The sequence below is a fragment of the Apis florea genome, unplaced genomic scaffold (assembly GCF_048593485.1).
Source record: "Apis florea isolate Af1SG1 unplaced genomic scaffold, ASM4859348v1 contig_2350_pilon, whole genome shotgun sequence".
NCBI classification, from domain to species: Eukaryota; Metazoa; Arthropoda; class Insecta; order Hymenoptera; family Apidae; genus Apis; species Apis florea.
The window spans coordinates 540,676-567,344 of record NW_028256565.1 but is presented as its reverse complement, the minus strand read 5'-3'; the positions used below and the strand labels follow the sequence as shown (position 1 = coordinate 567,344).

Here is a 26,669-nt window from a genome sequence, read left to right as displayed (position 1 = left end):
GATTTAATGTAATTTTATAGCAATTTATGTATTGTATAATTTTTCTTTACTCCATATTTGATATATTATTAATATACTATTTGATATACTATTTGATACTTCATACTTTTTTATATTATTTGATACATAATATATCTAATAGTAGTAATCAGGCATTAATAATATAATAATTTATTTCTTATAAATGTAAGAAATTAAATCAAAAAATGTGAATTAGAATAGAATAAAATAAATTTTATTTTTTTACAACTATATTTTTCAAATTATTCGATTGCGCGAGGGTGAATCGAGGGTGGCGCCACGATGCGTCACACCATCAAATCATTTGTTTTCTATCTTCGTTTTGCTAGCGATGTACCTCTCTTCGTTTAACCTCTTCTTCGTTCTCGTTCAGTCGTTCTAAACCCTCAACAATCCCGCAGCCACCGTTTAACGCGGGGCTGCTGGAGGGATAGTTGCTTTTACCGTGCAAGAGTAAACGTGTTTACCATTTGGTCGCGCAAATTTTCTTTATACCGCATGACGAATGTCGATTTATTATTTATCAATGATTCTTCGGTTAATCTTGTCGTGCGATATGTCATGTGAGTAACGTTCATCGTGCATTTTTGACGTGTTATGGCGTGGAAATGGTGGTCAACCGTTTCAGTGACATCGCTCTCGTTCGACGACACCGGGATATATTGCTGAATTGACGACTGATTGTGTTGAATTTTCGTAGAAGCATGAAGATACCACCCCTGTCATGACCAAGGTAGGCGAATATCTTGATTTTTCACCTTTCGTTCTGTATTATTATTTGTCAGTGTTTTATAATGGATATTGTGTTTCGTAAGCACGTTTTTTTTTTCATTTCGATATATTTTCATAATACAATTCTTTTCATTTTGATATATTTTAATAATAGGAAAAATAATAGATAGATTAATTAACAAATATCATGTTGACAAATTTAAAGAGAATATTTTAAAAGAAATTTTAAAACAATCTTTAAATTGGTTATATTTCTTGTTTTAAAGAAAGATTTGATGATTATTAGGTAAATTGTTATAGAGTGCATCTGCAATCTGTTGGTGCATCAAGGCATCTCAAAATTTTTCTCAGGATCAGTGATTCGGAATGATGCATTTCTTGCATCTTTTTTATTGGATTCGGACAATAGTTAAGATTTTGAGATTGTGTCCTATTGCGGAAAAGATTGGGTGTCCTTTTGAATGATATATTTTGATGCCATTGACGCGCAAAGGACTCGGACAAATCGTATGAATGGGTAATGGCGGCATCCCGAGACAATAATTTTAGATAGTGATATACATATAGCGCTGCAATCGTTCCATTGATCTGTGTTACATCGAATACATTTTCTGATTTAAATTTAATAAACTTTTTAAAAATTGTATTTTATAACCTATATATCTAATGTTTGATTATATTTAATTTAAATAATATTTCTTAAATATTTTTTATAAGTTTAAATTTATTTTGATGATATGATAATGAAATATGATATGCTAATAAAATTAATGATTACTATCTGCTCTTTATCAATTTGTCAAATGCAAAAAATTGGTTTAATATGGTTATTGATATCATTAAAGATTTATCATTAAGATTTATGATATCATTAATTGTAAAATAAATTTAAGGACTCGTTTTAAAAATAAGAATATCCGTACGTGCAAAAAAAGGCTAATTTAAAATTTTTTTTAATACTTATAAAAAAAAATTTTTTTTAATATTAGCAATCACTTAAATATCTAATGTACATCAAAAGATTCATTGTAAAAACTCTTGCAATATAATTTACAATTAATTTTTTTCATTATTATTCAATTCAATTATGCATTTTTCTCAGATGATCGTATTTATGAAATTTTAACTAAAAATTTGTATATAAGTGATCCAGGAAGGATCATGGAGGAAATTGTAGCTGGTAAACAGCCAAAAAGTGGTATTATGTGCGATGACATTTTTCGTTCGTAGCCCATTTTGGCTCACTATTTACCATATTTTATCTAGGGCGGCACGGGTAAATCGATACGCGCTACTTTCATTCATGGCTGCTTCCCCTCACACGGCTAGCACGTTGCCTCTATGTACCACCACTGACAAGCAACCACCACAACCACCCCTTATCCCCACCATTACCGACACTACTACTATTTCGTCCATTAGTAGCATGGCTATCTCTGTTGCAGTGATTCTCAAATCTCTGTTATCTGCGTGCTTGGTAATATTAACGATCATTACCATGAGATATTGAATAATTTTTTAATAAATCTTGAATAATATGCTTTTTATTATTTACGTTTGACATATAGATATATAATAAATATTTTATTAATCTGTTAATCTAAATATACGTAATATTTTCTGATAATTTTTAAAGTTAATTTTTTTGATATATTTTAAGATTACATGTTTAAAAATTATAAAAAATCCAGAGAATAAAAAATATATAGAATATCGAGCAATTTTTTTAAACCATTCCTTTTTTTTTTTTTAAGAAATATTTCTTTATCAATTTAAATTATTCACGAGCTTTTATCCAAAGAGAAAACGGAATTAAACGGATGAACAAAGAGACTGAAATTATAGATTAAATTAACAGATTCTATTTGCATATTAGGTTAAAATGGATTTTTTTCTTCTCCTCTCTTCGTGTTCAATATTGTATCGCATAAATAAAAAGAAATATCGTTTCTTCTTTTTATATTTATTTTTCTTTTCCATCTATCGTTCATTTAAACAATAATATCAATGTGCGATGTACAATATACATACATACAGATAACTTAATAGCTAGCTTAAGTGGCTTTCAATTGAATCGTAGCACAAAGATATGCATAACACACTTATGAATAGAATTTAATAATAAAACATATAAAATACGCGTGTTACTTAATTGTAATTAAAATTTGTAAATATGATATTAGATATTATAATTATGAATGTATGATAAATTTTTATTATTGCATCATTGGAAATTTTTTTCGTATGTGCAATAATAGAAATAAGAAAACAATGCATCTAGTCTTAAAGGAATAAAAATACAAGTTGAGAATCAATGTTTTGCTAGGGCATTGGTGTTACTACCACATTCACCACATTCGGATCCATCCTTATTGGCGCATGAGTTGCGAGAGTTACTAACACCACCTCCGCTATCATTGCCTCTGCTACCAACCACGCTGCTCATAGCGATGGGGATGATACTTTCTTTCACTCGATCTCGATCTTTTACATTCTTTTACACGCAATTTCGGATCACCTCCAATTATTTTTCATCATAAAAACGTAATTTAAAGTCGTTAAAAATGATATACACATACGCGTCAACTTATATATCATTAAAATAATTTTTATCCATTTTATAATTTCAAAGTAAATAAAATCAACACACGTTCATTCTCAAATATTCATATTCCAAAATTCATATTCTTCGTATGTCGAGTAACTTTATGCTCAAAGGTTAAAGAAAAAAGTTATCGGGAAGTTAGATCGAAGCCATCGCTACCTATTGCTTCCACTATGTACTATATCGCGCTATCCCCACTCTTTCCGTATCACGTCATCGCTGACGCCCATCCCTGCTGCCGAGTATAATTTCAATCGTCTGTAACGTTCGTAGCTACCACAGTCTTCTCATCCTCCACCCTTCGTTCGCCCTTGCCCTGACCCTTCTTCATCTCCTCGTTTCCTCGTCATCAAATTACCATCCTTCGTTCCTCTTTCTTTCCCTTTCTCTAGTTTAACTACTCATTCATCAACTCTTTCTGCCCATTTATTTTTAAAATCGATTACACGGAATAATAATCGGTCTCATAACCAACCTGATTTTCCTTCTTGTTGCGTAGGAGTTTAAAGTTTTCTCAATCATAGAAAATCTATTGAAATTTTAATTTTGAAATTTTAAAGAGTTTAAATGATGTAGGAGATAAATTTAGAAATATATTATCGAATTAGAAACGAATCTAAAAAGCATTGAGGTCAGTTTCAAACTTCCGGTCTAAGAATTTGGATTATGAATAACAGCGTGTGAATAACGTTTAAGTATTCACTAAGTATGGACTCGAATAATATTTGAGATTAAACTCTTATATCTGAGAAATCGAATTTCGAAGCCCGAGATGAGAGAATATTTTTGCATCCATTTCGTTAAAATGTTAATGAAACGAATTAAAATTTTTCAGACAAAGAAATATACATATTTTCTATTATAAATACAATTTTTTCGAAATTATTCTGTGACAACATTCAGTTTCTTTTTCGTGGACATAATAAAAACACGTCGAGCATTTCGTCGTACTCTGCTCAAGTATTTGTTTACACGCGTCGCGTTTAGCGTTGCGAACCAGACCAACGGATTTTACAATTTCAAATCTATATTTTGTTGCATTGCTACAATCGCGTGTGCTTGTTAGTTAGATATAATAAGTTATAATATAAATTTTTTGTACACGTTTGATTGATCTCCTTTCCAAATAATTAATAAAAATGAATCCATATCGTCGCAATAAATCTCGAAAATTATTAATACGAATTAATCCTTATTTATATCCTCTTGATCTTATCTAATTATTTTTATCGAATTATTATTGTTCTAAATTCTATTTAGATTTTTTATATATATTCGAATTAATTACGAGTCGTGCACACTTTAAACAACATTGTTGAAAAGTTTAATCTCGAGTTGAAACGCTCGACTATTGTGTCTGGTTTGATTAGAAAGGATATGAGAATTTTTCCATTAATTCTCTTATTGCTCGAAGCCGCGATAAAAACCTGATTGCAGCAAGGTTTACCATGTATACCGTCGCACCGGTGTCATTGTCTTCCGTCTTTCGATACTTTCTATCTTATTATTTTGTCCATTGGGAGACAACAACAACGCGCTATAATTTCAAATCAAATTATAATAATGTACAATAAACCGTGGTGGCTTGAAATTAAGTTAAATTTTGACGAGAAAAGGAAATAATCGTTTCAGAGATGATCGTTATTGCAAAATTGGATTTGCAAAAAGAAGTAGAAAATTAGGAACAAATTAAGAGGAGCAAATTAGATTGTTTTAGATCTCGGTCGATTTAATGGTCGGAAGTAAGGTATTGGTATTTAATGGTATTCATAATAAACGATTAGATATAGAACCGACTACGTCAGTTCTGACCTAGACATCGACTCCGTGTCTCTTTGCATATTTTACTTCGAGATTTTATTTTTATTTCTGATCCCATCTAAATCATTTAAATCGAATATTATATTCAATATTGTATAATTGCACGCGGATATCAAATGACGATTTAGAAAAATCGCGCGTTTTCGAGAAAAAATTAATAATAAATAAAATTTTGACAATTTCTTATAATGTTCTTGCTTTCGTTCGATCAAGTATCTAGTATCTAGTTTAATGAAATTTAATCACAAATCGTGGGAGACGTGTTTCAAAATTCACTTCCACGCAAAAAATTCAGCTATATCAAATAGCTTCTCTATTCTTTGTGGAAGGAAGGGTGATTAGACTGTAGCGTAACGGTGCGGTTTGAAAGTGCGGAACAGTAGAATACGATCGTTCATGATCAACCGTTGAAAGTGCCTCGCCCATAAAGGTCAATCCTCTTGGTCTAAAATTAGTAGTAATAGTAGTAGCAGTTTTCCTGGCAAAGGAACAAAGCTCGTGAAACAGTGTTCTCTCTCTCTCTCTCTCTCTCTCTCTCTCTCTCTCTCTCTCTCTCTCTCTCTCTCTCTCTCTCTCTCTCTCTCTCTCTCTCTATTCAAACAATATCAATCAACTCACGGTTTCCGAAACGATTTTTAAAAGTGAAGTTTTCCTTCTTTCTCACTCGACGCGGGCGAATTATTATTTAATTTGAAAGATTGATCCAAAAAAAAAAAAAAAAAAAGAGGGGGAAAAATAATAAATGAAACTCGATGATATATTTAACGCATTAACTTTTAAAATGTATCGAGTGTGGACGAAAATTTTGCGACATGCGAGATCGATATCAATTCGATATCGATTTACATATATGGAGCGTAGAAACGAACGAAAAATAATGATAAAGAGAGCACGAAAAGTCTAAAGGTCTAAATATTCGATTAAGATCATATGAAGTGTAGAATAATACAATCTTGATTTAATTTTAATAACGAATCGATAAAATAATGGTTACATGATACTTTAATTTATAATTCGGATTGCAGTGGTTTAGATAGAATCTAAAAAATCGCAATTTCATCGCTCATTTACCGACAGAGAAAGCGTTGTTACGAGGCGATTATTCTTATTTACGCCGTGAAACTGAATGGGATTGGATTCGTTATAATCGTTTGCTGGTTAACGCAGATTAAGAAACGATGAGTGAGATCGTTTAATTAATGATATCCGATTTGCATAGAAATATGGTGACAATTTATTTTCAGATTTCTACTGATACGCAATGTCGATAGACAATTTAAATTAGCATTGCAAAATGAAAATGAAGATTTAAACGTTCAAGAGATGGATATTCGGGCAAATATTTTTTGAATTATTAATACAGTGTTCTAGATCGAACATGTTGCGTTGTTTATTACGAACATGGTATATTTCATAATTGGAGAAGTTTTGAACATTCGAAGGTCATCTTTACGCTCGGTCTTTTTCTCTTTTTGATGTAAGAATCGCGTGATTTTTTTTTTTTTTCTCTTTTGTACGTGCAATGGCAGGAAAGATACGAAGAGCAAGATATAATCAAGTTTCTCATGCCAATTAAATTAAATGGAATTCTACTCAACTTCTTTTCGATTTTTATCTCAGCAAAACAATCTTGAAAGATAAAAAAGGTACTCGAATTGTTATAAAAAATCGAATAATTAATGATAACATTTCAAAAATTTCTTCTTCTTGCTGATCCGTTTGTTTAAAAAAGGAGAGAAAAAAGAGAAGAAAAAGAAAAATTACAACAAGGAAGGAAAGTTTTCGAAAAGCTTAATATTATTCCCAAAGAAGTTACGGATCGTTCCCGAAACATCGATGCTTGAAACGTTATATGGGCCGAGGACGTTCTTTTCCGAGAATGAAAGCAGTTTTTTTAGAGAGCGATCTATTCTCGCGCGTGAGCCGAGAATTCGCGTCAGAGAAATTGTAATAATCTGCCGAGTGTATCAACTAAAACAAAAGAAAATTCCGTGTCAATCGAACACCCGTCGGCCAGCTTTGTTTAATCTTACAAATGCCAGCAGACATTGTTCAAGGTTTAAAAATGTTATTCATCGCTTCGTTATTAATTAAATTTATGCATGTAACGCATCCTACGCGGTTTTTTATTTTTTATTATTATTTTTTTTTTTTTTTCCACTTTTAAAACGAGTTACGATACGTACGTAGGAAATGTCAAGATCAAAATGTCTACCGTTATTTTTTCTTTTTTTTCTCACGGTCGGTCAAACAGTCATTTTTCTTGGCAACACGATTCATTTCAAGCCTTTGTCTGCTGCCTCTGCGTATTTTCGTTCGCGCATCCATCCACCGGCTGTGACGGCCAAACTGAATTTTTTACCATGTTTGTTTTGTAATGTTAATTCGCGTAGACGGCGTAAAAAAAAAAAGCATATTTGGATGGAAAAAGTTCGACGTGAAGTTCATCTTGATATTTTTCGAATTTTAAAAAGGATTTCTTGTAATATTTTATATTATGAATTTGTAATAAGGAAATTTTAAAAATTTCAGTATCGAATATTTGAATTCTTTAATTTAAATTGTAAATAACCTTTTAATTTTCGTGTTCGAAATTGAGAATGAAATCTTCTATTTTATCACAGTTATAGTTATAGTTATGATAATTAATGTATCGAAATTTTCGAACCACAACAATCATCGATTTATCGAAGAATATACCAATTATCAATTTACCAATTTTTACAACTATCTTTTTACTTTAATGTTGCTCTTCTACGTTTTCATATAATTTCAATTACAAATTATATAACAAATGAAAAGATTAAAACTTTATTGAAAATTTTATCTTGTCCATCGAGTTTCGAAGTTTATTGTGAAGAATTAAATATCAACAATAGTGGTTTCGCATTTTAGAAATCTGTTTTGAATATAAATGAGCTGAAAAAACGTATAAGAAACGAAACGACTATCTGGAAAAGTCAATTAGAAAAAAATATTTGACTCGAAGATGGTAATGTTTTTTTGAGATGTTAAATTTATAGGAAAATATACGTATGATTTCGAACAGTATTTTACAATTTTTAGGTTAAATTTTTAAAAAATTTTCCTTTTAAGAAAATTTGCAATCTTTCAATTCTGGAATAAAAATAAAAAAAAAATTAACAAAGGAAAAAAAATATAAGAAATAATTTTTCCATGTAATTGTTTGATTTTTTCCATAAAAAATCATTCTTAGCCATAGAAATCCAAACAATTCTTAAATATTACCCTAATCCACAACAGATTGATCAATATTTGATTGTTAACTAATTATAAAAATCCAACGAAGGAATTTGAAAACATCAACACCGATTTTTTTATGACCCAGTTGGGGTCACATGTCCTTACACCTTCGATGGAATGTGGGTCGAGTCGAGCATTGTGCTTGAATCCCGTGTCTGAAATTGAAAAGGATCGTCATTCGCCGTTCGTAATAATTTCTTAGATAATAATATTGTCTCAAGATTACATTATAATCTTTTATAATATCATCCCTAACCGATAAAACCGAAATTGGGAAAAACGAAAACGAAAAAGGGAAAAAAGTATTCAATTTTTATCGAGGTTTCTTAAACAGGTAAATTCGATTCATGTAGATCGAAATTCTTTCGGTATGCATAGTTATTTCATCCGTCTACATACTCGGTGACCGTGATTACGAGCGAAAGTCCATTCTTGACTAGTTCTCGTTTTCATTTCTTCCTTTCCGCGTATTTGTTTTCTCTCTCTATGTTCTACATATCAGTATCGCTTTGCAAATTGTCACCAAGCTATTCTTATCATTTCTCTAAAATTGTATATCCAATTGAATCTTAATTGAAAAACGTAAACTTATCTTGAATTTAACTCAAATATAATTCAAACCTAACCTAACAAACTCTACTCTAATCTAAAATCCGTTTTAAATTTAATGAAAAATAAAAATTCATATCCTTGTGCAAGCGATGTGTCTTAATTGAAACTTAACCTAAAAAACTGTGCAACTTAAACTTAATAAAAAGTAAAAATTCATGCTCTTGTGCTATGTGTGTTTTCAGTGACGAATAATATGATACTCGTGAGGTTAAAAGATTATTTTTTGATCCAATCATCGATACACCAGAGCTTATACTTTCATTAAAGAGATTAAGAAAATAATATAACATTGTTATATCAATCACGACATTACGTTGTAGTAATAACAATCCTGCGCCAATAGATTTTATCAATTTTACCCTAGATTCTAGGGACTTTGAAGTATTCGGTAAAAAAAGTAAAAGGTTAATTTAATTAACACGATAATTAAAATAAGTAAAAAAATGACAAAAATTCTTTGATCTTGCGCAATTGCAAATTTACTACTCATATATCAAGTGGCTTGGTTAATAGATATATGAATTATGTATATATTACGAAAAATATACATCGAAGAGGATGAAAAATCAGCTCGAGGGAGATTAGAAATTTTAGTAATTGAGATTTTAAGAGAAAAAAGACAGATTAGTAGTGTGTCAAGGATATCTTTCGAGGTCATCGGTGATCTTTACAAATTTTTTTCCTTTTTTTGGAAGAAAGAAGAATGTACGTTATTTCAGAGTAACCCTGACATTTCAAATATCAAAAAAAAAAAAAAAATAAATAAATAAATAAAAGAGTTTATTTGGAAATTTGTATCGTTCTTTCGTATAACAAAAATTAATTCAAAAACTTAAATAAAACTTTGTGAACGAAAAAGTCACGTGATCGTTTAACTAATCTGATTTCTATTATAAAAAGTATTTTAACTCAAAAAAATATAAAGCAATCTCAACACGATGTAATGAATTGAATCTATAAGTATGTTGATCTCAATTAATATTTCGAACATGCTTGAAACATTTATCTTTTTATGAATTTAATTAAATGATTTTTCATTTAATATCAGATAATTTTTTGATATATTTCTTTGATAGAAATAAAAAAAAAAAATAGATTCAGATATTCGGCCCAAAGTGCTACGTTTCACGAATCTGAAAGAAATCGTAAGATCGTAGGTGAAAGCTGCGCTGATTCTTGCAAGTTATTGCGTGAACAGTGCTCGATCGGTGAGGACAGGTCTACTCTCAAAGGTTCCTTTGTTGCATAACTTCATAACGATCACACTATACCATACTTCGATTCACCGTATGATTCATTTTTCGTTATAATTTATTTTCCCGTTTTCCTATTGTATAAGAAATTCTCTTTTTATCTAATTTTTTTTTATTTTTTATTTTTTTTTTTTTTGCTTTTAATATTGTTACTAATTGTCATCAATAAATGTAAAATTTAATCATTTTATAAGATAAAATCGATCTTCAATCTATGAGATACGACCTTCAAAGAAATGATAATGACATTATGTTTTAATATTTTTCTTATTTTATACAAGGAGAGAAGAGTGTTTCAGCATAAAAAATAATACTATTTTTAAAGTAATGATATTACGCTGTTGTAACGATGTCAATAAAATAAACTTAACGATTCTTAACGGTGCTTTAGCTTACCTTATTATGCGATTCACGTACATAATTCACGCTTTATGGAAATATTATGTGCGTATTTTATTATCGTTTAATTACATTCAGTGCTTCGTGATTTATCATCTATTGAAATTATTGCCTTTTTACTCGACAAACAAATCGCAGACTATTAATTATTGTTTAAATCTTAATGTAATCTTAAATGTACAGTTAAAAAGGAAGAAAAAAAAAATATATATATTGCTTTGTAATTTTTTTTTTTTTTGTAATTATTTTTCTTCTTCCGTTTAAACGAAAATCATATTTATAAAATTTGTCATTGCGATTAGAAAATTTTTTTTTACTTCATCATCTTTAATTTTTTCATCTTTTGAAATATTTTGTATAATTAAAAATTGTCCTTTGGTTGCATCAGACTGTTAATAACCTTCGATATATTGTCTGCTCAATTAACGAATCGAAGAAAATGGAAAAAAAAAAACTTCTTATATAACACAAAAATACAATTCATAAAAACAATTATTATTAGCTTTAATTGTTAAACCGTGTAAATTAAAACTTTTTGCATACATTTTGCTGTACAATTGTATATCTTTCTTCGTTGTTTTCAATTAAAAAAAGACAAGGAAAGACCGTATGATCGTGCTATAAAAATTAACTTTACAATAATGAATTCCTTAGGCAGAATCAGTTTCAACCATAGATCGCAATCAATTCTAGTTAGACCGGTTTTTATTAATAAAAATGTAAATAGGTCCTAATATATTCCGAATACGAATTTATAAATATAACGATAATTAAAATGTTAAGATTATTGAATAAATTATACGAATGTTAAGATATTGAGATAAATTCAAATAATCATTTAATAAAGAAAAGGATGTGTGCGAGAATCAAAAAAAAAAAAAAAAAAAAAAAAAAATTTATCGAGAATTCAATATTTGAGGAATCGAGTCTTATTTTCTTGAAAAATATTGATTTTTAAAGAAGACAAGTTTACAGTAATTTTTTGCCAATCTTTAAATTGCGTTTAAATGCGTGTTTCAAATGTTTACGCGCTATCCTGATACTATCTTCTCCTTTCTCTTCGACACTTTCACTATCACTTCGAATAACTGTGAATTCTGCTCAGATATTGCTGCTTGCCGTCTCTAGAAATAATACTTTTCACTGAGAAATTATTCTGTTTGTTACGAGAAATTTTTCAAACTATAATTTTTCAATACTCATCAACAATATTAGATTTTTACGAAATAAATTTGTAAATAATTTTTTTGGTAATTGAACAATTACAATTTAGAAGCCAAGGCTTACGCCTCTTTTTAGAACATCGTATCCCTTTCTTTATAAATTTAGTTCTGTCTTTGAGGTATCGAGTTCGTAAATGAATGAGCGACAGTAACGTAGAAGCAAAGTGTCGACTAATTGAGATGATTAGACAGAAGTACAGGCTATTATAGAGTTCGAAACGAAGTAAAGAATCGTACGTTTAAATTGCGCGCGCGTTCTAGTTAAGATGGTTGGAATAACATTGACGTTGGTCCAGCGTTGGTGCGTCCTTAAATTAATTAAACTAGCGCACCAAAATTAACCCAGTTATGCGAAAGAGGATATCGAATAAATTCAACGCGCAGCCGCGTATTGGTGGCGTCAGTACGTGTACGTACGTGAATTGTCTAGTTGTAATAGTGTGCGTGTGTTGTTCATGGACGGTGAAAAGGAAGATGAACAGGAAGAGAAGATGAAATTAGAAGAGGAACAAAAATTCAAGGATATATTAGAAACTCAATAGGAACAAAACGAAAAATGAAGGAAGGAAAAAGAAATTTTAGAATGAAAACAAATTGTAATTTTATAAAGCTTGTCATTTAATAGAACGTTAGAAAGAATCGTGAAAAAGAAAATAAAAAATTTTAATAGAGAAATAAACGTAAGCATTAAAATTTAATCGATCATTTGTAAAATAAATGCAATCATAGAAAGAAAGAGGATAAGGTGAATGCGAGAGTAAAAGGACAATGACTTATATAAGATTACCAACAAACACAAATAATGGAACAAAAAAGGTATATAACTTTAAAGATCAAAAATAGTTCTTTCAGTTCAATACATCAGAGTGGAAAAAAAAAATCTATAAAGAATAGAGAGAGTAATGAATAATCGTCTGCTTCAAAGCGAGAACGAAGAAGGTAATAGAGAGAATAATAGAGAACCAGCGAGAGTAAAAAAAAATTCAACTTTAATTTCAATATTATATTCAACTCGATCTCTAAAGATCCATTGTCACTATATATAACCTACAGAATTACTTGATCCTTTTTCGTCATATATGTAGCAAAAAATCACGATGATGTGGAAAAGCACGATGGCTTTGACGAAGAACGAGAGAGACGCATAATCAGAGAGCGTTGGTGTTGGATGCAGGGTGGAGAAGGCAGCAAGAGAGAAAGGGAATAGGAGGACCATCCCAGATGAAGGGAGACAACGATAGAACAGAGAAACAAGACTTCTACATTACCTTTGAAGTCACTGGCTACTACCACTTGCTACCACCGTCGCCTCTATCGGTGGCTGTCTGTACACAGAATGCGCGGGGGCGGCGGTGTAGCGTCATGGCGAATGGAGAGCAGTGATGTTGTCCACGGTTCCACGGATTGATCCCATCGTTCTCTGGAAACGAACGTCGAAGAGCACACGAATTACTTTTTCGATAGGCCTAGTATCTTTCACCATGGATTTCCGCGATCCGTGCATTTAAACGTGGTGCACCATTCGATCATCTCTTTTTATTTGACTTCGCGTTAACGATAGTGTATTTCGCAATGTTTGTGAGAGAAATCTGATTCGATTTTCCATCATTATTTTTCCATAAATGCTTGAGAGAACGTTCTTTAAAATTGAAAGAATTGGTTTGTTTTTTTCGTTCTGACTCTGTGGTATACACACGTGTTTCATGACGAAGATACCGTAGAGTTGGAAAAAGATTAGATCGGTCTTCTATATGTGTGCGTTCATCATGATATTTTTCTCTCTTAATAAAATTATAATTTGTGAATAATTATCGTTTGGGATTTTTTTTAATAATGAAAAACTTGATATCCGATCTACTATCTTTTAATTAAATTGTTGATCGAGTTGATTGATCTTTGTTTGGATTATTGATAAATTTCATTGTATCAGTAAATAATAATTATAAAATACGATTTTATCAGCATATGATAAAAAAAAAAGAGAAATCTTGTGCTTAACTAAATATCAAGCTCTTTCAAATTTTTATAAACAAAGGAATTTTCCGGTTTTAATCTTATTATGGTGTGTAACCTTTGATAAAGAATTCTAAAGAACTCGTGTATCAATATCTCCGTCGAAGATCTCCGCTGAATATCTGAAATGTAAAACTTTCACTAAATTTAATCAATATTAAAATGATGTAATTATGATGAATTTCTAAAAAAAAAAAAAAACATTAATTTTTAACAAATCATTCTGTTAAATTATTAAAAATATCCCCAACCAACCAATCTATCTCAGTTAAACTATTGAATAAAATTTCTAACAAATCAAAACTTTCCAGGAACCAGTCTAAAGTACCAGTAAAAAGTTTATTATTTTCGAGCAATCAGTTATCGTTTATCGTTCTAAATCTATAAAAAGGAAACGTTAAAAATTAAGATTATTTAGAAGAAATATATAATTTAGAAGAAAACTCGAAAACAATTATTCGCATCATCGATGGGGAGGGGCGTCGTCGATCTGATGACGTTCCTGGACGTCTGCCAGCTTTATCTCCAAACCAGACGAAAGTCGCGGAACTTGTGCACGCTTTGGGCCATCGTAACGTTCATTCGCACAGAGGATACCGGTGAATTCCTTCGTTGGTGTCGTGCCTACACGATTCCCTATCTACGTTACAGGAATGCCAGTTCAGGGAACAAAGAGAAACAGAGAGTCGATAAATTGATCCTGAAAGCCCTCCAAGAGTTGTTCTATTGCGGATGTTCACCGCCATCCGATCTTGTCAACGGAAAACTGTGACAAGTTTTTGAAAATGCACCTGTTGTCACACATTGTAGATTACGTTCGTGGAGATTCTTCTGCTCTCGGTCTGCTCTTGGGAATGTAAGTCAGCATTACATTCTGAATTAGAGATGTTCTGTAGTGTTTGAGTAAGATTAAAATATGAGTGTTTAGAAAAAGATTAAGATATATGCTTAATAGATATTCAAGAACTAGATTTACAAAGAAAACATCAAACTGTTATTTGCCAACAAGTGGTGTAAGATGTAGTCATTATTTTCGACGTGTGAAGAGCGTTAATTTGTATTCAATTTTTTCTACGGAATCGTTATGCGATTTCCGTTTTCAATTTGTTTCTCCTTCTGTGTTCCTTTCTTCCACCGTTTTTCTCGTGATGAAAACATGAGTGGACGTCTTGCAGAGTTTCCTTTTCGTTAACGGAAAGACCACTCGACCTGTTTACGTCGACGACATTGACGACGTTGTCGACAAGCGTTGTAACGAGGGCCCTCCATCATGCCTATAAAACTTTGAAAACATTTGTTCGAGAAAGAGCAAGTTATCGTTCTATGATCGATGATGATAATGATGATGAGCTTTTGCCTGTTTGATGAAAAGTGATTAAGATGAAAGATAAAAAAAAAGTGAGGTTAAAACACTCGAAACTTGGAAAACTTTTTTAAAAATCTTTTTAGAATTACAATATTGATAGAATAATTACGTTGCCTTGAAATACATTTAGCCTGTGTATAACAGCTCTACTTTTTTTCAACATTGAAAGCCAGTGTTCGAAACTGGTCTCAAGTGACAGCTGTCCACCGATTATCTCGTGCGTAAAGCAGTGCCGTTCTAGTCAATACACGATTCATTAGAATGTAGGCTAAACCAGGGACGATTAATTGGGTTAAATATGCTACCTGTGGATTCTGGTTCGATACATTTTGCAAAGTTGTTGGAACTACTTTAAAATTTCACGGTTTAATTTTTTTTTTGGCATAAAAATTTTAAACGAAACACTTTTAATGAAAAATTTTTAGTATAAAAATTGAGTGTGAAGATCATTTGATCTCTGTATTTTTTTTTTTTTTTATTATTAGTTGTCTTCCAATTAAATTTTCCCTTAATTGAGATTTTCTAAAATCACGGATTAAAAAATTAATAAATCTAACTTTGTTTATAATCGTAAAAAAAATTCATCATAAAAAATAAATCGAAAAAATATTAATTATTTCGAATAGGAAATAGTGATTATTTCAAGCATTTTCAGTCTTTGACTATGGAAGTGGATGAAAATCAACTGGACGGAATTTTTCACAGATGATTTTGCCTGAACTTGATGAAAAAGTTTGGACCAATATTTAAAAATAGGTTAGGTTCCCTTAAGGATAGACGATGTATACTTATCTATATACATGGAATATAGAATGTGTTTGGGATTGTTATTTTGGTATCGACGGAAATATCTTCCAGACAAGTATTTATAACTTCATTTTATGTAACCTCCTGTTATTTAAAAGAGATATAAACTTTGATGATATTATAAAGATCTATTTGGTATCATGTTTTTCGAAACATGGTAAACATTCACGATCCCTATACAAACAGAATGCGTGTAAAGAGCACTTGGTAAATGAAAGTGACGAGAAAGTATGAACCGGTATCTTTGAAAACCGGAATCTCTCGTTGATTAAGGAATATCAATCGGTGAATTACCAAATAAACTTAACTTTGTGCTTAATTGAAATATCGTAAACGATTTTTATTTTATAAGTAAAAATTTAATTTAAATGGAATAAAATATTTACGGAGAATCTTGTAAGCATTTAAACGTATCTCTCCTTCTAGCTATTTTCTTCTCGAGTAATTTAAAAGTGAACGTTTTATTCTTATGCATCGTGGATGATAAGCGGAAAACAATGGGACATAAGAGATTGTTCAATGTAACAGAGCAAATGAAAATGTGTCAGGATGTAAATTGAAAAGTTTTTGATATCTCATTTGTGGTATAAAATGCACGCATGTGGCGCAATACAAGTAACTATTAAATATAGAACGAAGATAAGTCGAATTTTTATAACTTTATATGTAATTTTGTCAATTTAAAAAAAAATATATAAAAAATTGTATATTAATTATATTTTTGTTGATCGCAGATTATTCACTTCTCTGTAATTAAAAGTCAAATTCGATTTCTCTTATTGATGATTATTAAGTTTCTGGCTGATTGTAGAAATCATTTTAGAAATAAAATAGAATAACAAATGGAGATTAAAAAGATTTATTTTGATATCCAATAATAGGTAATTTTCAACAATTTATACTCGTAAAAATACCTCATGTGTTATTATACAGAAGCTACTTCATCGTGAACAGATTTATGTTTTCTGAATAGAAATAACAATTTTATTACTTTGATATGTATATGTATAATTATTATTGCTGTACTGTATCTCCGATTCTAAAATATTTATTCACATTATCATAAATGAGAAAAATTTAATAATTGAAGTTAAGAATAAAGTTATTTCAATAATTTGTTAAAAAGCATCGAAATAACCGCAAATAACTGTAATGTTAAACAACCGAGGTTATACGAAGAGCGAATCAATTATAATAATTACGAATAAATGTTATTTTAATACGTAATTACTTAATTAATTGCTTAATTAAAGTAACTTTATTCGAAATTTTTAATCAGTTACTTTTTCAACGAGTTAATACCCAAAATTATGATTCAGGTAAATGTATTCGACTTTTAAGGTTATGTTGTTTTATAAGACGAATAACAGGAATTGTGACTTTTCTTGCAGTATCGCGGACACGCGTGTGGATGAGGGTAAACCATCTTAGCGAGAGGGATGTCTGAAAGCGACGGAGAACAAGTAGCACGGTCGGTGGCCTTGGAGCAAGCCTATGTCCATGAAGTTTACGAGCAATGCGCCGAAAAGACAGTTCAAAGTAGACATTGGCCACGAATCTATCAATTTCTTGAAGAATTGGAACCGGGAGCCCTTGTCTGCGACATTGGTAACTTTACTTGTGGAAACATCCATTGTGCAATCATCTGAATCCGCATTTTCCCTGTATTTGAAATCAACATTATTATATTCTTACATTTTTCTCATCTAATTAATCGTCTAACCTATAATTTAAAACGAGGTACGGTGCTGGAGCTATAGTATACATTTACACATTGTGTGAATATTTTCTATATGTAAAATTAATTAATAAATCTCTTAAATATATGTATTATTTTTGATTTATTTTTTAAAACATATTATTCCTATACAGAATTTATTCGATCACCATTCTATTTCCTTTTCATATCATTTTGTCATATTAACTATCTTCGATTGATAAACTAGCAACTTTCGGAAACAATTGAATATTCAAAGATTGTATTCAATGAGTTATATCACATAATAACACATGTGATTTTCCATTGAATGTTTAGAAATTCAAATTAACTAGTTGATGATTGCAGACAATTTACTAATATTTTAATCGTACACATTCCATAAAACTCATATTCATATACAGTCTTTACACAGATATTTATTGATATCTTATTCTTTCTTTTACCCAGTTTTTCTTTGCCGTTCAAACCCCGGTTAGTCGTGCTTTCACATGATCAATTGACCTCCGCATAGATTTATCAACGTAAATCCGTACAGATTGTACACATATACTTACGTGCACGTGTGTTAGGTTAGGTGCGCACGGCTGATCCCACATCGTATATGTAACCATCTCTGAAATACCGTGGGATCCGCTCTCTTTAGATTACACAAACTCATCGAACTTTAATGTCGTTTCATGTTTCGCATCTGATCCACTTTTCATACATTGTTCCAACAGATTAATTTCAATCGTTAGTTATTAGTTTTCTCTCTCGTTTTTTTATATAACGATTTTAACCAACGATTCTCAATTAGATTAGACTAAATCGAAATTCATGATCAAAATCTTTCTAAATACGGTTTAAAAATTATGAAGGATAATGATCAAAGCATCATTCAAATATATATAGAATTTTGAAACATTATTATTCATAGAGTGTTTTAAAGCACATTATATTAAAAGCTTGAATTAGAATTTTTTTCTTTTTATCTTATTTTTTTTTTTCTTGCTACAATATTTCAAAATATCAAATGAATCCATCCATCCAAATAATTATTCTTAAAATTTTTAACCTATACCTATTTTTATTTAGGTTGTGGCAATGGGAAGTACTTGAGTGTTAATCACAGCATCTTCAAGGTAGGAGTGGACCGATGCAAACGTTTTACGGATATCGCGCGTGAGAAAGAAAATGAGGTAAACGATATATATATATATACATATGTGTGTACTTTATATAATATCAATAATTATCAATCTGATATCGGAAACAGATTCTTAATGTCTATTTCCTCTCTTTGCCAATATAATCATAAATAATACCGTCCATAATTATATCCGGAAGATGGTTTTTCTCACCAGTTGTATCTTGTAATTATACTGAAACTAAGAAATGACTAATAATATCCTCATTAAATGTACGAAAGGATAAGAAATGATTTATGCAATTTTTTGAAATATTAAAATATTTATATTAAGAAATAATAAAATTATTGTATCCAGAAACGAATATTTTTTTTTTTTTTCATCAGTTTTTAACAATTTCAAGGAATTATTTAATTTAAATGTTTAAATTTTGTTAAAATCGATTGTTCAGGTATTGATTTGCGACAATTTGGCCCTCCCGTTTCGAGACGAGAGTTTCGATGCGGTTCTCTCGATCGCGGTAGTGCACCATTTCGCCACAATAGAGAGGCGGGTTCACGCGCTGAAAGAGCTGGCGCGAGTGTTGCGGATCGGTGGTCGATTGGTTATATCAGTATGGGCTATGGAACAGAAACACAGAAAGGTAAAGGAAATTAAAATGATTTGAAATACTTTTAAATCATTCTTTATTTTATATTCAATATTTTTATTTTTACCACGTTATATTTCACGTTAACTTTTCATATTTTTATTTTTGTTTAATTTTTTTTTTTTTAAGCGAGAAATACATGTTTAATCGTAGCGAAGAACTTTTTGAACGTACAGAAAAACTACATTGTATGCGAAGAGTTGTATAAGAAGCGTTTAGTTTTGGACTACAAGCCATTGCAAGGATTTGTAGATACAGTTATATATATATATATATAGGTTATTCGATTGAGCTTAAAAATGTCGTCATCCGATACCATTGAATTGAAATGGTATTCAAACATGCCTATGAAATACACCCACGCAAGCATGACGGTCAATCGATATGATTATTCCAATGCACGTAGTAGTCAAGGTAAACCTTTGAATTTCTATTGCAGATAATATTATTTTTTAACTCGGGTTTTTATTCGTATATTTATTGGCCATACATTTCTGAAATTAGCATTGGAAATTTTTTTTTTTTTCAAACACATTATACTTTAATTAAAATTCACAAATTTTTTTAATGACCATTTAAAAAATTTTTATCGGTAAAAATATGCAAATTTTGTTTTTTTTTCCATTTTCAGTTCGAGTCTCAAGATGTCTTAATACCATGGCCCAAAGCGTACTGTATGAACTCGAGTAGATCGAAACGTTCAAGTGCACCATATGCCAGTAATTTACATTCCAATCAAAATGCTCAAAAATTCTTATCATCTTCCAAAAGGTATCTAATTATTTAAATAATTCAAAAGTAAATTTAATGTCTAAAAAAAAAAAAAAAAATATTGCATTCAACTTGATATCCAATATTTAAAATTCAAATCGAATCGAAAATGTTTGGAAATTTTTGAAAATTATATTTCGCCTATCCTATCTTCTTTCTCTTGAAAATTATACATCTTTTCTTCTTCCTCTTAAAACGCTTGAAACGAGGCATTGATAATTGGTGCTAATGGGATTCTTGTTTCAGAAATAGCCAACGAAAATGTAAAAGCAAGAGTTATTGGATCGACCCGATATTCAGTCCATCACCGTCAACCAGTAGTTTATCCAGTCCAAATGAGACGTGCTACAGCTTTTTCCGCCGTGCTTTGCAGGTAGCATAATTTAACTAATAATAAGTATACTTATACAATACATTTTTATTTTTCCTTGAACAGTTGAAACCATTATCATATTATTATACGTTACACAATTGCGTGCCAATACCAAAATTGCTTTTCCTGTCTTTCTTCTCTTTGTTCTTTTTCTCTTTTTACATACACATATATTATTGTAACACTGATAATTTTTAATGATAAGCAGTTAAATTGTTGGCAAGTCTTATCGATTTCGTGCGCAACGATATACCATACGAAAAAGTAGGCTAACTGCTTACGGAATATGCCTGGAACGGATGCAATTGGAACGGATAAAATGCGGAAAGATTGTTCGTCAGCATGATACATGAAATCGATAAAATTAGTCTGAAGAGAATCTTTAAGATAATTGTTTTCTTCGAATATTTGAAAATAAAACGAATGACAATGAATTGAATTAAGAAAGTTTTTAGAAATTTTTTTTTTTTAATTCAGATTAGTCATACTTGAGTGATTTTTAAGGATAATTAATTCGAAGAAAACTGTAGCAGAATTTTAAAGATTGAAATATCTTTATACAAACATAGTATAATTCACTATATCCTATTATATTTAACAAATGTTGAAGGATCTAACGTTTGTTTTAGAAATTAGCAGGAGGTAGGCGTGGATCTGGAAGTCGACCTTGGTTTCTTGACAGTTGGCAGAGCGGCAGTGGAAAGAATCGAAAGGACTACGAGCAAGAAGAACCACCGGACGTGGATGAGTTGCCCATCGAGTTACGTCGCGTAGAGGATGTTAACATAACGTTGAACAAGCAGTCAGACTCTCTGAGTATCAAATCGAAGAGTTTAGGTGATATTCTAGAGATTCAACGACTGGACCTTGTACGATCTAGATCCAGCATCCCTGGTCTGTGCTCCATGTTGACATCCGAATTGAATCTGGATGGAGAATCCAGGACATCATCTTCGATGAGTGGTTCGAAGCCACGGTTGGTTAAACAGAAGTCTCATTTCGTAGACGACATTGGTTTGGAACATCCTGATAACACTGCCATTCATGAACTATCTAAGGACATTCCAGACTTCCAGGTCTCTATTATTTTACGTATCTAAACTTTAATTCAATATTTTAAACAAGGAAGGAATTTTTAATGTTTCAAAATAGAAATTTTGTAGTTTTTATGTAAGCAAGTTGTTAATGTTGACCAAATATATTAATATTTTCTATGTGTATTTGATGCAACAGATAACATCCAGTTATTATTCGAAACGGGGAAGTATCTTGAAGCAAAGTTCGATGAACGAGGAATTAATGTCTACTGATAGACTAGCAGAGAAAGAAAGAGTACGAAGAAATATTATGAAACAGGCATCTTTAAACGAGGACATCATTTGTAAAGGGAAAACCTTCGAATCCCTCAGGGACTCCCTTTATTCCGTGAACGCGACAAAGAGATTTCAACTATTGAAAAGTGGCCTTACGAACAAGATCAAACAATCCACGACTAATATCGAAGTATCCGGTATATCGATCAAGAATGGATTCGTAAAAATTTTACAAGGTTGGAAATCTAGTGAAAATGAGACAACGTCAAACGTATTAAACGATGAAGCATCCAAGGCGAAAAACAACGACTCGAAGGTTCAATCCGTCTCCGTGCCAAAAAGGGAGGCAGAGGGTATTGAGAGGCGTTTATCCCGCGAGGATGGTTCAGATTCGTCGAAAGACAGTAGTTTACAAAGCGATACAAGCGTCGATTCCGAGGACAGTTTTGCGTCCGTGATTTTTGTGCCAAAGCAGGACGCGCAGCCAGCTACAGAGGTTATTATTCCAGCCTCTAATGGTCATCAATTGGGAAGCATCTCAGCTCCCCCTTCACCACGCGTCAAACAACCTCCTGACACACCTAATTCAAGATTAAAAGTCATTTCTATATCCCCATTGCTCAAACAATTCCCAGCTACCAGTAAATCCTTACCTTCGTCTAGCCCACCTGGTCTGTCTCCTTGTACTTTAAATTCTGCATTGACCAGACCATTTTTTAGCTCGGCAATTGTTTCCAATCAGCAACAACAAGTGTCTGGAGATAATTCCATTAATGCAAAGAAGACAGAGATTTTGAACAATGATTACCATCAATCGACTAATGAAGATTTGCAGAGTAATAAGAAAAATATTGAAAATGAGGTTTGCAGAAGGAATAGTTTTTTGGAGAACAAAAAACCTAGCTTGCAAGCTATACGCGCTTATAGATCTTTGACCGAGGATGTGGAAGTTGAGGAAACGAAAACTGTGAAGGATACAACTCCACTTTTACGGAGTGTGGATGATAGTCCTGATACATCATTGCAGGAGAAGAATAATTTTGAAATCAGTAAAGAAGAAGAGAATCGTAAAGCTAGATTGAATCAAATCAAAGAATTACTGAAACAGAAACCTGGTTTTGCAACTAGAACCAAACCGTCATTTCCTTTAGTCAGAAGAGCTTCGACGACGGCCAGTGGTCGTTTAGAAGCTGTTACTAAAGTTTTGCCACGATTGCTTTCATTAGAACTGTTTAATCCTGAAACTGATGATTTGGATAGCGATTCCAGTGGAGTTTCTTCACCGGATTCCGTAGGTTCTGTGATCAGCGTGATCTCTGATGAAAGATATATGGCTAATAAAAAGGATAATAATAAATCAGAGTGTACAGAGTCTGAAGTGTTGGATAGTTCAGCTGAAAATGTGTCTGAACCCAGTGATGTAACAGTTGATTCATCAGGGTATGTAGCCGATTTTAAAGAAGATGAAACAAAGACAACAGGAGACAATAGTTTGTCTCAGTCTTCTAAACTTCTAGAAGCCGCGGCTAATGTTGCTAGTTCTCTGGAAGATGCTGTGGAGACGGCCATTACAAAAACGCACAGTAAACCATTTTCAACGCAAACAGCACAACAGAGCGATCTCGAAAATTCAATTTCCGATGAAAATAAGATCAGAACAAAATCGTATATTCAGTTGCCGGAAGTAGAAGATACCTGGAACGAAGAATGCCGTAAACATTTGATAGACTTCACTGAAAAACTTAGTGAAAACTTGTTGCAGCGAGATGAAAATAAAAACAACCAGCCGATCCTAGATGAAGCACTCCCTCTTAGAAAAGATTTGGACAAGCGAAATCTTGAATCTTCAACTCCTTATGACATTTCTTCGCCGCTATCTAACAAATCTAAATACAATGATTTATCCAATACAATTGCATGGCTGAGTAATACCAATAACGGTTTTCACGAAGATTCATTGATGCATAGAAGTACATCGGATGATATAATGGATTTTGTCATGGTGTCAAATACCGGAGAATTTATGAACGAAAAAGAAACTTCCATAAATAAACAATCTTCGGAAAAATCCTATCTACGAAGCGCAAATTCCATGGAATCCAGTGACATTGGCGAATCTATCGACAACACTATCAGTTTCAGTGACGGAAGCCGTGCGGAATCTACTGGAAGGTTATGTAGCAGCATGATGTCGTTACTGTCGAACGCCGATTATCCAAAGTCGTACGCCGAGAAACGAAGACTTCAATTACAAAGAAGATCCGCCTCTGAAGAGACGCCACCTAGATATCCGGACAATAGCAAACGCAGCACTGATTGTCTCGTAACTACAACTGGAAGCAATGATTCCCTCAGTGGATCCTCATCCCAGGAATCTTTACCATCCGATCGCGGAGGTGGTGCCATAACCTATCATCAATACTATCACGTGTTCAGAGAGGGTGAATTGGACCAACTCATCAACAAATATGTGGAGAACTTGCACATTATCTCGTCATATTATGATCACGCGAGCTGGTGTATCGTCGCGGAGAAGGTACAGGTCTGGACTATATGACTCGAGGCGGACGCCCCTGTCCCGTTTTGGCGCGGAGCGTTGCGCCTCTTGCGTCGCCACGCTGCCTATTAGATCGCTTTTCGGGCAAGGATAATCAGTTCGTGATACTCGCTGAACTTAACAACAATTTTTCTCGACTTATTTCTTGCGAGTACACGCCACGTGATGAAAATCGTGGTTGATTTTCTTTGTTATGAAATTCAAGAAGGAGGTATGTGATATATATATATAGATGTGGCTGATGGCTAGTGAAAATGTAACGTGTATTTTATCATTGTCTTTTTTTTTTTTTTTTTTTCTTCATTGTTCACTTGAGATCGAATGTGATTTATCGAATTAGTTAAATATGAATTTCGATCTGAGCAAGTGAATTAAAAAGATATCAAAATTTTTGTGAATGAAATTGATCTAGAAATTTAAAAGATTTTGAAAAGACTGGATTGTGAATAAAGAGATGAAGTGTAACTTTTATTATAATCAGGAATATTCGTGCAATTAGATGAAATTAGTTTTTGTTGGTTAATGTATTATTGATCTTTCTTCTACTTCAAAATATGAAGTATCGTGTAAATTGAAGAAAAATATTTCATAAAGTTGAAAATTCATGACGCATATGTCGATGAATTTTGTTAATTTGCAAATAATATCATTAGATATATATCAAATACAAAAAGGTTGGAAAATGTGAGAGATAAAAAGCAAGAGATATTAGGAGAAAAGGGATCGAAGTGTAAATATGTAAAATAAAATAAAACGTTTCCGACGTAAGCGCACAGATCGGTAAACAAAAGATAATTCATCAAATAAGCGATACTAGTGAAGTAGCAGTTTGTATTATTCGTCTAAGTGCTTGACCAAACGTTTCTTCTTTCCTCGTTCATTGTATTACTGTTGAAAAAAATCTCCATTTTAATCTCGAATCGATTGCATAAAAAAGTATAGTTTTAGTTTAAGCATTAGAAGAATTTGTAGTTCCTAATCTTTTCATCATTAAACTCGTCAGTCACTATAATCATTCTGTGGAAAAAACGGGTACAATGTTTCCCATTGAAATATGTATATCTGTACAATTGTTACCATATATATATATAGTAGCGTTTCTAGTATGTTCACTCTTCTTATTGCTCAATATTTTGTTTCTATTAAATTATTTTATTATTTATAAAATTATTTTATAATCTTTTATATAAGATTTCTTTTCTATATATATATATAAAAACACAATATTTATCTTTTTTTTTTTTTTTTGAAATTAAATATAATGTTATTTCAAAGTTTATATTAATATCATTGTTTAATGCTATTTAAAAAAAAAATATACCTTTTCAAATTTAATTTGAAGAAAGATGAAATAATAGAATAGGAAGAATTGCTCGGATATAAATAATTTTGTATAATTTTTTCAGTATTTCATTCGATTTTCTTAATGTTTTTTTAAATATTTAATATTTAATTAAATAATTAATAAGAGATCTTTTTTTCCTTTTTTTTTTTTACAATAACATAAATAATATAAAAAATGATGATTCTTGTTCGACAAATATAGATCACTTCCAAATATAAAAACAATGCTTCGATAGTGTTTTTTACTATGCGTGTTTCATAAACAGCGTATTATGAAAATCGAGAGTTTAGAATAATAAATTGTACAGGAACTATTGTTCTAATGTAGTGAATGTTATTGCGCTATTACCACGAGAAAATTCAGCTAACGAAACAGGAAGATACGCTACTTAAATTTATTGAAGAGTCATCTATTTTGATGCTTAGAAAGTCATTGTATTATTTAGTGAAAATTTTAAAAATATGGGTACAGTCTTATATATAATTTTATTGTCAATATTTATTCACTTTTTATGTTAAAAAATTTAATTTTATTTAAGACTATTTAAAATTAATTTAATTTTATTTTGTGAACAAAATATATTTTCTTATTTATTTTTTTCATAGTTAAATTTATTATTTTACTGCATAAGTATTATATAAGTATATATATATATTTCAATTATAGCAAACATGAATTTTGTTTAAAAATAACAAGAA

At 31.2% G+C, this 26,669-nt stretch overlaps 1 protein-coding gene and 2 long non-coding RNA genes across 7 annotated transcripts; 1 reads left to right on the top strand and 2 right to left on the bottom strand.

Moving 5' to 3' along the window:
- The first annotated feature begins 366 nt into the window (after window positions 1-366).
- fid (class I SAM-dependent methyltransferase fire dancer) lies at window positions 367-24,773 on the top strand. Of its 4 annotated transcripts, none has more exons than XM_012490615.3 (8): window positions 367-754; window positions 17,508-17,724; window positions 18,911-19,014; window positions 19,415-19,606; window positions 20,244-20,383; window positions 20,630-20,756; window positions 21,386-21,832; window positions 21,990-24,773. In XM_012490615.3, the coding sequence occupies exons 2-8, from the start codon at window positions 17,556-17,558 to the stop codon at window positions 24,624-24,626; spliced, it is 3,816 nt and encodes a 1,271-aa protein (XP_012346069.2). In that variant the 5' UTR covers window positions 367-754; window positions 17,508-17,555; the 3' UTR covers window positions 24,627-24,773. The 4 variants fall into 4 exon arrangements, with proteins under 4 accessions (XP_012346069.2, XP_086760355.1, XP_086760354.1 ...); XM_086904229.1 differs by lacking the exon at window positions 367-754 and adding an exon at window positions 14,661-14,799; XM_086904228.1 differs by lacking the exon at window positions 367-754 and adding an exon at window positions 17,296-17,435.
- Window positions 8,340-14,965, bottom strand: LOC147658062 (uncharacterized). The gene is made up of 2 exons (XR_015290963.1): window positions 13,199-14,965; window positions 8,340-8,598 (listed from the first exon to the last, which is right to left on the bottom strand). It is a non-coding gene; the product is annotated as an uncharacterized LOC147658062 (long non-coding RNA).
- LOC147658061 (uncharacterized) lies at window positions 16,960-19,002 on the bottom strand. Of its 2 annotated transcripts, none has more exons than XR_015290964.1 (2): window positions 18,391-19,002; window positions 16,960-17,778 (listed from the first exon to the last, which is right to left on the bottom strand). It is a non-coding gene; the product is annotated as an uncharacterized LOC147658061 (long non-coding RNA). The 2 variants fall into 2 exon arrangements; XR_015290965.1 differs by lacking the exon at window positions 18,391-19,002 and adding an exon at window positions 18,280-18,380.
- Window positions 24,774-26,669: the final 1,896 nt, after the last annotated feature.

Coding starts and splice junctions, on each gene's coding strand:
- fid (XM_012490615.3), top strand. CDS start 17,556: ATGTCTGAAAGCGACGGAGAACAAGTAGCACGGTCGGTGGCCTTGGAG. Junction 17,725..18,910: donor AGCCCTTGTCTGCGACATTG/GTAACTTTACTT, acceptor ATTTTTATTTAG/GTTGTGGCAATGGGAAGTAC. Junction 19,015..19,414: donor CGCGTGAGAAAGAAAATGAG/GTAAACGATATA, acceptor TCGATTGTTCAG/GTATTGATTTGCGACAATTT.